At 54.2% G+C, this 10,944-nt stretch overlaps 1 protein-coding gene across 1 annotated transcript in view; it reads right to left on the bottom strand.

Moving 5' to 3' along the window:
* UNC93B1 (unc-93 homolog B1, TLR signaling regulator) overlaps nt 1-10,088 on the bottom strand; it is a 12,685-nt gene extending 2,597 nt beyond the window's left edge. Inside the window, exons 1-9 of the mRNA XM_003798306.3 lie at nt 9,909-10,088; nt 9,645-9,786; nt 9,052-9,205; nt 5,366-5,527; nt 5,026-5,158; nt 3,954-4,047; nt 3,292-3,416; nt 2,561-2,743; nt 1,554-1,827 (exon numbers count right to left, since the gene is read on the bottom strand). Coding sequence (XP_003798354.1) covers nt 1,554-1,827; nt 2,561-2,743; nt 3,292-3,416; nt 3,954-4,047; nt 5,026-5,158; nt 5,366-5,527; nt 9,052-9,205; nt 9,645-9,786; nt 9,909-9,998 — 1,357 coding nt within the window. The 5' untranslated portion in view covers nt 9,999-10,088. The remainder of the gene's footprint in view (nt 1-1,553; nt 1,828-2,560; nt 2,744-3,291; nt 3,417-3,953; nt 4,048-5,025; nt 5,159-5,365; nt 5,528-9,051; nt 9,206-9,644; nt 9,787-9,908) is intronic.
* Between the last annotated feature and the right edge of the window lie 856 nt (nt 10,089-10,944).

Raw genomic sequence — 10,944 nt, 5'->3', positions numbered from 1 at the left:
TAGGGAGTTTACATTAGCCTTTTCATTTCCAAATGAAGTTACATTAACCTCTTCATTCCCAAATGGAGTTACATTAACCTTTTCAGCAGTCTAAACCATATACTCCCTTCCCATTCTCCTGCTGTTTCCTAGCTTGTCATTCATTCTTTCCAAAAATCGGGACTTTTTTACGGGACGCAGGACAAACTGTTAAACAGCCGGACGTCTGGTCACCTTATTCTAAAAGTCTAAACTGAGAAAGCCTGCACAGCACCCAGCAAATCGTGTGAGTTGGCATTAACGCCTTCACCAGGTGCTCAGGACATTACCACCCTTGTCCTGGGGCCCTGCAACATGATTGTACCCCACAGGGCTGCTATGAAGGAACACAGAGCCCCTGGGATCCACAAGGAGGAGACAGGACATGAAGCTGGGTAGAGTGGATGCCAGGACTAGGTTCAAGTCCAGATGCAACACGGGCCCAAGATACCCAGACTGGACTCTCCCCAGAGTTGGCTGCCTTTGAGCAAAACGCCAAGAGAATGTGGTCCAAAGTGTGGGGCTCCCTCCACTGCTGCAGACAGATACCTGACTCTCACATGGTAGGTGCAAAGGTCACCTGTGCCAGCCCTTGCAACACATATGACCTCTGCTATTCCTCATATCCTTGGATGATGTTTAAAACTGTTAAGAGCAGTGGCCATCAGAACAGGTGCCCACATGTAAGTACTTGTGTATACCAGCTGCCTATCAATGGCATGTGCCTACCTGCAGGCAGAGAGCATCATACAACTGAACAGGGGACCACCCCCACCTTCTGCAAACAGAGGCCTGTTACTCAGCAGCCCAGAGTTGGGGCCTGGACTCTGGTACTGGGAAGTCTGGGCTGGGCTTGGTGTCTCCCCCAGGTTCCTCTCTATAAACAGTCCCATATCTGCACCTATGCCCTTGGGTATATATAGACAGGCTCATTTGTGCTTCCTATGTTCTCAGAGCAGAGACCCAGACATCAGCTCCCCATGTCATGAAAATGAGGCCAAAGTAGGTCTGTCACCTGGTATGAAAGGAAGAGATCCCCACACTGTTCCTGAGGGCTGTTCACAGAGCCCCTGACCTACCCCGTGTACCACAAGGTCTCACCCTGGGGCAGCGCCTGTGGCTCAAAAGGGTAGGGCGCTGGCCCCATATGCTGGAGGTTGCGGGTTCAAATCCAGCCCCGGCAAAAAAAGAAAAAAAAATTACAAGGTCTCACCCTGGCCCCTCAGTGCCCATAGGTCCCCAAGCTCACCCTGCAGTGTCAACAGAATGTTCATGGCATGGAACACCCATACCTGCCTCCAAGGTGTCCATAGCCCTACCCATCTGTCCCCACAGTGTCCACGGGACTTCCTTTTACCCTGAAGTGTCCACAGGAATCCCCATCTACCTCTGTCACATCCACAGGACCCCACAGCAGACCCGCTATGCGTCCATGGGACCCTGTGTCTATCCCTGGGATGTGTTTACCCCACCAACCGCCCAGAAGTGACCACAGGCCCCATGCCCAGCCCCCCGGTACCCATGACTATACTCACTGCTGAGACCAGTCTTGTTGAGGGCGCTGCCCACACCCCAGAGGGCAGCTGCCATGTAGAGGATCCAGCTGTGTTGCAGGACCCGAGGCACAGGTGCCCAGAAGAAGAGGCAGAGAGTGAGCAGTAGGTGCAGCCCTGCCCCAGCCAAGAGGGGCACAGGGCGTGGCAGCCACAGCCCCAGCAGGCCCAGGACTGAGGCAACTGAGGCACCAAGGCTATAAGCCACAAGAAGGTAGGCCAGCCGTTCCAGCCCCACAGAGCACACACCATAGCCCTGAGGGGTCAGACAAACAAGAACAAACACTGGAGGTCAGACAGCCTGGGCTCTGGTCCTCCCCACATGGACTGTCACTGAGGCCACACCCTGCCCTCTCTGGACCTCCAAGTGCTAACTCCCTCCAAGGCTCATGGGAAGGTTTTGAGGTTGCAATGTGAAAATGCTTGGATTGTGTCCCAAGACACAAGAGCCGTACCCCCCCAACCATGAACCAAATGCTTTATGGCTGTTCTCCCATTTCAACTTCAAAGAGGTTAAAATAACTTGCCCAAAGTAAAGGAAGAATGGGGACAAGACAAGGAAGACAAAGAGGGAGGGGAATGTTTGGAACATGTACATACTTATACGTAATTAAAAATTATTTGTTTATCAGAAATCCAAGTTTTTGTTTTTTTTTTTTTTTTTTGAGACAGAGCCTCAAGCTGTCCCCCTGGGTAGAGTGCCATGGCATTACAGCTCACAGCAACCTCCAACTCCTGGGCTCAAGCGAGTCTCCTGCCTCTGCCTCCCAAGTAGCTGGGACCACAGGCGCCCGCCACAACGCCCGGCTATTTTTTGGTTGCAGCCGTCATTGTTGTTTGGCGGGTCCGGGCTGGGGATTCGAACCCGCCACCTTAGGTGTACATGGCTGGCGCCTTAGCCGGTTGAGCCACAGGCGCCGAGCCCAGAAATCCAAGTTTAACGGGACATTCCGTCTTTTGCTTGGCAACTGTATGCAGGCTGTACTTACCAGGGCGATACCAGTGCAGGCAAAGAGCACCTCAAAGCCGCTGTAAATAAAGAAGGGCACGAGGTGGCGCAAGCGGAAGTCACGCATGTGCTTGAAGGGCAGCTGGAAGATGTTCCCCCAGCCCACGCTGCGCAGATCGATCTCCTCCGTGGGCCGGTAAGCGGCGCCGCACAAACCCAGCACCTGCGGACTCAGCGGTGAAGGAGGCGGCCTGCCAGCCAGACCCGAGGCCCCGCCCCCTGGACTTTCGGCCACGCCCTGCCTCAACCCTCAGCCACGCCCCCAAGCCCAAGGACCCGCCTCTCAGACGTCTAAGCCCTACCCCAGCCCTGCCTTCCAGCCCAAGGCCCCTTCCCAACAGATACACTACAGCCGTATTCTCGTCCCACTACTCCCCCCATGCCTCAATTCTGCCTCCCAGTACCGCCCCGGGTTTGAGCCATACCTTTCAGCCCTTGACCCTGGGTCCTGTTCCCAATCCCCTCACAGGTCTCCATCAGTCCCTTAGGACCTCGCCTCCAGCTCTACCTTGGGGTCCCAGCCTAGTCCCTCTCTCCCAGTCGTCTGGTTCCAACCTCTGTCTCGATCCGCAGGCATCAGCCACGCTTCCGAGCCTCAGGTCCCCTCCCCTGGCTCCTAAGGCCCGCCCAGGGGCCTGAACCTTGCCCAGGCCATGCCTCCAGGGTTCAGTCCAGACCCACATCTCTGGCCTATCCCCATCCGAGCCGCACCAGCAGCATGGCCAGGAAGGCCACCGCCATAAGCACGCTCTCCACCACAATGAGGTTTCGGCTCCGCGGCAGTGTCCTCAGAACCGTCTTGTTGAAGCCGCTGAGAATGCCGTGGCTGTGAGTGCCTGGGAAGGAGGAGGGGAAAGAGGAATTATGTCCACTCGGCCACAGGGAAATGCAGCAACATGGGCAGCGGGAATGGGATGGGGTGGAGGGGGCGGGTCGGTGAATGGAAAGGCAAGGTTCCTTCGGGGAGTAGTTTGCAGGATTAGGACTCATGGGGCTTGGTGTGCCCCAGGAGGGAAACATCTCTCCCTTCCTCTCTCACCCTACTGCCCTGAGGCTGGGGACCCCACCAGTCCACTTCACAACTCCATACTCTCACCCTTTGCTGACTGAGCTGTTGGCCTAGCCCCAAGAGAGATCCCACTGGCAGCCTCAGCCCAGATGGCTCCTCCTCCAGGCAGGCTTACCCACCCTCCCAACATCTCCCCAGGCTAGGTCAGAGGTCCTCCATACTCCTGCATGGTCCTGTGCCTTGCTCACCAGAGTTGTGGGATGCTGGGCTGTCTGCCCTGAACCCTTGGAGTGAGGGCGCAGTACCTGCTGCTGGCTGATAGGGGTGGCTTTGGGGCCCCCTCCTCATCCCCATGAGGACTAACCGCAGCTCTGCACGTTGAACAGCGTGTGATTCAGGTCATACAGGTAGTGATTGAGGAAATAAATCATGGGCAGCTGGGCACAGGCGAAGCTCAGCTATGGACAGAAGGGCAGTCAGGGCCAGATTCAGACACAGGGCCAGGTGGGGGACAATAGCATGGTCTAAGGAGGGGCCTTGGCATAGCCTTGGAGGGACAGGAGCCCTCCCAGTTCTGGGGAGGCCTGGTTAGGAGGGTGCCCAATGAGGATGACTCCCTCCTAGTCAGCACTCTGGACAGGGAGCAGATAAACTACCGTGTTTCCCTGAAAATAAGACCTACCCAAAAAAATAAGCCCTAGCAGGATTTCTATGCATTTGTTAAATATAAGCCCTACCCCATAATAAGACCTAGTGATGGGCATGGCTATGCAGATAGGCTGCATAGCCACGCCAAGCATTCTGTTGCTGAGTGGTAAGGAAGACTGGAATACCTTTTATCTGCCACAACTCCTTTCTCCGAGCCATTCGCACTTGCTAACCTATAACTCCGGTCGCAGGCATCCTATTGCACACATGTGAACGGCTAGGGGAAAGGAGTTCATGCATCACTAGCACCAGCCCCACCAATAAGGTCAGCTCCCCTGTCAGGTTCCAGAAGAAGATGACTTAACTGTATTTGAATAAATGTAGATTGTTGTATTATACTTAATAAAAATAAGACATCCCCTGAAAATAAGCCCTAGTGTGTCTTTTTGAGAAAAAATAAATATAAGACAGTATCTTATTTTCGGGGAAACATGGTAACAGTGGCTATGAGTGAACAAGCCAGAGCTAGCACAAGAAAGGAAGGTGGGGCCTGATGCAGTGGCAGGCATCTATAGTTCCAGCTACTCAGGAGGCTGAGGCAGGAGAATCGCCTGAGCCCAGGAGTTCAAGGCCAGCCTATGCAACATAGTGATCCCAGTCTATTAAAAAGGGATGGAGGCAGGAAGATAGAAGGGGAGAGAGGAATGAAGGAAGGAAGGTGGGATTAGAGGGCTGAGACTGTGAAATGGGCTCCCGTGTGTGTCCTTCCAGGGTCCACATGTACTCACATGGAAGAAGCTATAGAAGATGGCTTGGAAGACCAGGAGATAGGGTGCATGGGAGCCCCGTGGCGGACGCTGCTGAAGCCCCTGCTCATCCTGCTCCTTGTAGTGGGAGTATTCGTAATACTTTTGTGACATCCTGGACCACAGAAGAGAGAAGGCTCTCTCCAACTTGACCTCTGCCACACTGCCACTTCCTGCCCCAAGCTATGAGCTGGCCAGCCCCAGTGTCTCATAGATGAGGAAACTGAAACCCAGAAGGCAGAAGGAGCTCACCCAAAGTCCCCTAGCCAAGGCTGGCAATACACCAGAGGGTTGACCAGGCTCCATGGCCAACCAGGCTCACCTGGTGATGTAGTTGCCCATGGAGGCCCAAAGAGGCACGATGGCCATACCCAGAGCCACAGCCGAGGGCACAAGCGTGTAGTAGCGTTCCCAGTAGTTGGTGGAGACAAAGAGGGCATAGATGCCCACAGCTAGGAACATCATCCACTTGGTGCCAAAAAACCTGTAAACGAAAAGAAAGCTGGCACCATGAACCTACCAGACTGACACCAAATGGGATAACAACTCCAGGTCCCAGCTCAGAAGGCTATGTGAGGTGGGGAGAGAACCCCCGACCCTGGAGTTGAGGGCTCCAAGATGAAGTCTCAGAGATTCAGATTTGCCGAGTGGCCTCAGACAAAACATCATATCCATACCCTCAGTTTTTACAGCTGGAATATGGACACAATGGCCCAAGGGCACATCTAGCCCTCATTTGTGTTCTGGGCTCTTTGACTCTCCCTTTCTTCAAGCTCCTGTGCAGTGACCTTTGGGCCCAGGGACATATCCCAGGGCCATGATCCAGGCTGGGAGAAGAGAGAAGAAAAGGCATCTCTGCTGGGGACCCAAACAGGAGCCCCAGTGCCTCTCCTCCCTGTCCATTTTTCCTTCGGTCAGCTGGGAAGTTTCCTCCTCTCTAGGTCTAGGAAAAGGTCACACAGTGACAGGAAAAAGGGCTTAGTAAGTGATAAGGGCCTAATCACATGGAGACTGATCAGGTGAAAGAACACTGCTGGCATCTTCGGGTCTTAATTTGTGCTCATTAGTTCCTTTGTCTTGACTTTCAGCTCAATCTAAATGACCTGGCTGGCTTGGTGCCTGTGGCACAGTGGTTACCAAGCCAGCCACATACACCAAGGCTGGCAGGTTTGAAGCCAGCCCAGGCCAGCTAAAACAACAATGACAACTACAACAGAAAAACAGCCAGGTGTTGTGGTGGGTGCCTGTAGTCTTAGCTACTTGGGAGGCTGAGGCAAGAGAATCACTTAAGCCTAAGGGTTTGAGGTTGCTGTGAGTTGTGACGCCATGGCACTCTACCAACAGTAAGACTCTGTCTCAATAAATAAATAAATAAATAACCTGGCTTTTCTGATACTTTCTCTTCTGTCACCCAGCCTTGGTGCTCATTATTCTGATCTTACCCCCTACTAAGTAGTTAGGCAGACTCCTCTGGTCTAGTTAGGGAAGGGCAGGTCATAAAAAAATGCACTGTGCATTTTGATGGAGCAAAACAGCAAAAAGTAAGAATGTCAGTAAAAATGCTCATTCAATGCTGGTGAGGACATGGTTTCAAAAAATGACAAATACAGGGCGGCACCTGTGGCTCAAAGGAGTAGGGCGCCAACCTCATATACCAGAGGTGGTGTGTTCAAACCCAGCCCTGGCCAAAAACTGCAAAAAAAAAAAGACAAATATAACCAGCAGTCTATACAGACCTGCATACCCTCTGGAAAAACCAGCCCAGTAGTTTTGGCAGGGGGTGAACAGGTAGGTTTGAGTCACTCTGCTGGGTTCAAACCTTCAGCCCACCAGCTTCTGCTTGTGGAATTTGTAAGGGTTGTTTAACCTCATGGTTTCTTCACTTAAAACATTAGAGCATCAGAGCGGCACATGTGGCTCATTGAGTAGGGCGCTGGCCCCATATACTGAGGGTGGCGGGTTCAAACCCGGCCCCAGCCAAACTGCAACAAAAAATAACCGGGCCTTGTGGTGGGTGCCTGTAGTCCCAGCTACTAGGGAGGCTGAGGCAAGAGGATATCTTAAACCCATGAGTTTGAAGTTGCTGTGAGCTATGACGCCACAGCCCTCTATCCAGGGTGACAGAGTGAGACTCTGTCTTTAAAAAAAAAAAATTAGAGCATCTACCTTGGACTGTTGGGAATGAATTTGCATTTATAAAGCACCCAGCACCCAGGAAGCAAATAAGGGTTTGCTGCCTTTTTTTTTTTTTTTTTTTCGAGACAGAGTCTCACTCCATTGCCCTGGGTAGAGTACAGTGGTGCATCATAGCTCATAGAACCTCAAACTCCTGGGCTTGAGAAATCCTCTTGCCTCAGCCTTCCAAGTAGCTGGGACTACAGGGGCCTGTGATAACGCCCAGCTAGTGTTTTCCTATTTTTAGTAGAGACAGGGTCTTGCTCTTGCTCAGGCTGGTCTCAAACTCCTGAGCTCAAGCAATCCACTCACCTCGGCCTCCCAGAGTGCTGGGCTTACAGGCTTGAGCTGCTGCAATTATTAAAAGTGACAGGTTTCAGGCACCAGTAGTCTCAGTTCCTCAGGAGGCTCAGGCATGAAGATTGCTCAAGCCCAAGAGTTTGAGGTTGCTGTGAGCTATTATGTCAAGCCCTCTACCCAGGGCAACAGAGTGAGACTTTGTCAGAAAGGAAGAAAGAAAGAAAGAGCTAAGCCAGAAAGAACACTACACACACACACTGTGGCGACAGGATGTAAAGGGTATCTATCCCTGCATGCTGGTAGGACAGCAGAAGTAGCCAATTTACTGGAATGATTATCCTTTTTTTGATTTCAGTTATGATGATTCCAATACTTTTTTTTTTTTTGAGACAAAGCCTCAAGCTGTCCCCCTGGGTAGAGTGTCGTGGCTTCACAGCTCACAGCAACCTCCAACTCCTGGGCTCAAGCAAGTCTCCTGCCTCAGTTTCCCAAGTAGCTGGGACCACAGACGCCCACCACAATGCCCGGCTATTTTTTGGTTGCAGCCGTTGTCATTGTTGTTTGGCGGGCCCGGGCTGGATTTGAACCTACCACCTGAGGTATATGTGGCTAGTGCCTTTTCCACTTGAGCCACAGGCGCCAAGCCCCAAAACTATTTTTATAACTGTGATAAAGGAGATTTTTTTAAATGGGGTAACCAACATCCACCCACTTTGTCTCTAGGACCCATCAGGGAGGCTGCTGTGAAGGGGATTTCTGCTCTGGCAGGGAGGCTGTGCCACAAGCCTCCAGGGCTCAGGTCTCCAGACATGCCTCTTGCTGTGAGAAATGCCCTCTGGTCCATTCAGGTCCGCCGGAGTACAAGCAGTCCCTCCACCTCCTGAACCCATTGGCTCTGGGCTGTCGGAGAGGATGTCTCGTGGGTCACAGGCAAGTCAGACAAGGAGGCTGTGGGAATCTGTTGTTCGCCTATGGCTCAGTGAGTAGGGAGCCGGCCCCATATACCAAGGGTGGCGGATTCAAACCCTGCCCGGCCAAACTGCAACAAAAAAATATCTGGGCATTGTGGCAGGGGCCTGTAGTCCCAGCTACTGAGGAGGCTGAGGCAAGAGAATCACCTAAGCCCAGGAATTGGAGGTTGCTGTGAGCTGTGACGCCACAGCATTCTACCAAGGGCTTAAAAAAAAAAATAGCCCAGCATTGTGGCAGGCATCTATAGTCCCAGCTACTTGGGAGGCTGAGGCAAGAGAATCGCCTAAGCCCAACAGCTGGAGGTTGTTGTGAGCTGTGATGTTACAGCACTCTACAGAGAGCGATAAAGTGAGACTCTGTCTCTAAAAAAAACAAAAACAAATGTGTCACGGGAGAAGCTTTTGTTTCCTTCTCCAAACTCAGTTTTCACCCGTTTCGCTCCCACCCTCCCAGGTCACCAAGGCCTCTCCCCAGGTCCTTGTCCCCATGGTTTCAGGGCAGTTGGAGACCTCACGGTCCAACAGCCTCTGCATCCCTTTGAGATGGGGGTGACGGCCCCACCTGATGAGCACTGGGGTGTAGAGCAGGGCTGCGATGGGTGTGACGTTAATGCCCATCAGCATCTTGCTGTCAATGTCGGGCAGCCCCATGTCGCCGTACTTAACCTCGCGGTAAGTCTCATCATAGTGCAGGATCAGCTGCATCTGCAGGAGGCCTGGAGGCAGGGAGCAGGCATGGAGGGAGCAGCCTGGCTGGGGCAGGGTTGGGGGGGCGGGAGCGGCGCAACCAAGCAAAGGCCAGAAAGCAAGCCTCGCGGGGAGCTCCAGTCACCAAAGGGACCCCCGATTCCAATGTCCCTCATGACAGAGGCCACAGGTGTGCCAAACGTTCTGCCACCACCCGCATTGCTCCACCCGCTCCCGGGGCGACCTATGCAGGGGGCCCAGCCCCCCGCCCACCCACGCAGAGGCTGTAGCTGGGACTCGGGGACTCTGCTGTGCCTGCCTCCCTCCGCCCATGGGCTGTGGACCGTCACAGCTGCAGCCTCGAGGGGGGCTGAAGGGGAAGTGCGACGGGAAGCGCGACGGGAAGCGAGGCTGCCGGGCCGAGGTTTCCATTTCCCCGGCCGGCGGGGAGGCCGGCGGGGTGCATACCCAGGTAGACGCCGTAGGTGAGCGCGCCTCCCGCGCTGGCCGCCAGCACGTTCTTGAGCACACCGAGGCGCTTGCGGCGGTAGTAGCGGCGCTCCTCCTCCTCCTCGTTGTAGTTGGGATAGGCGCCCACCAGCTCGTCCAGCTGCGGGCAGACGCCGCTCGCACCCAGCCTCGCTCTGAGGGGGCCCCACGCCCCCACGTTCCCAGCCCCGCCGGGGCACCCTGGCCCCCCCGCCCCTCGCGCCCTCCAGCCCCTTTCCTCACCGGGGCCTCGGGCCCGTCGGGGTCCCCCAGCCGGTCTTCGTCACCCTGTGGCCCCGAGGCCCCCGCCACCGGGTAGAGCGGCGGCTCCATGGCTCGAACCCACGGAGGACTCGAGGCGGCGACAGCGACGACCCCAAGAACCCCTGCGACGGCCCTACACTTCCTCCCTCCGGCTCGCCCCGCCCCGCTCCGCCCCGCAGGCCACCTCCTGTGGGTCGCGTGTGCGCGCGCGCAGAGGAGTGCCGCGCCCGCGCGTGTGTGTGTGTGCACGTGGGGGAGTGCCTGTGTGTGAGTGTGAATGTGCGCGCACGGGAGTGCGGTGTGCGGCCACTGGGATGAGGATAGTTCACCTCTCTTCTCAGCCACTTCCCGGCTGGGTGACTTTGGGAATTAGCTTCACTTCTCTGTGCCTCAGTTTCCTCACCGGTAAAACAAGGACACTCAGCGCTGCTTCCTGGGGCTATGGCAGGACTAGTGAGTTCGTGCAGACCCTTAAGAAGTGCCAGCCCTTAGCTCAGCGGCTAAGGCGCCGGCCACATACACTAGAGCTGGCAAGTTCAATCCAGCCTGAGCCTGCCAAACAACAATGACAACCACAACCAAAAAATAGCCGGGCGTTGTGGTGGGTGCCTGTAGTCCCAGCTACTTGGGAGGCTGAGGCAATAGAATCACCTAAGCCCAAGAGTTTGAGGTTGCTGTGAGATATGACGCCACAGCACTCTACCCAGGGCGACATAGTGAGACTCTTGTCTCAAAAAAAAAAAGAAGTGCCAGCCCTACTTAAGTTCCCCTAAGTCAGCGATTCTCAATGTTCCTAATGCTGCAGCCCTTTAATACAGTTCTTCATGTTGTGGTGACCCCCAACCATAAAATTTTCATTGCTACTTCATAACTGTAATCTTGCTAGCTATGAATCTAATGTAAATATATGATATGCAGGATGTATTTTCATTGGTCTTGACCCAAAGACTGAGAACCGCTGCCTTAAGTATTGCCTTGGTCAGCCCCAGCTCCAGGTTACCCTCCTGCAAGTCAT

The sequence above is a fragment of the Otolemur garnettii genome, unplaced genomic scaffold (assembly GCF_000181295.1).
Source record: "Otolemur garnettii isolate 467f Iridium unplaced genomic scaffold, OtoGar3 scaffold00134, whole genome shotgun sequence".
In the NCBI taxonomy this organism is placed as follows: Eukaryota; Metazoa; Chordata; class Mammalia; order Primates; family Galagidae; genus Otolemur; species Otolemur garnettii.
Note: the sequence above shows the minus strand (reverse complement) of the source record. Positions and strands in the feature narration are given on the sequence as shown.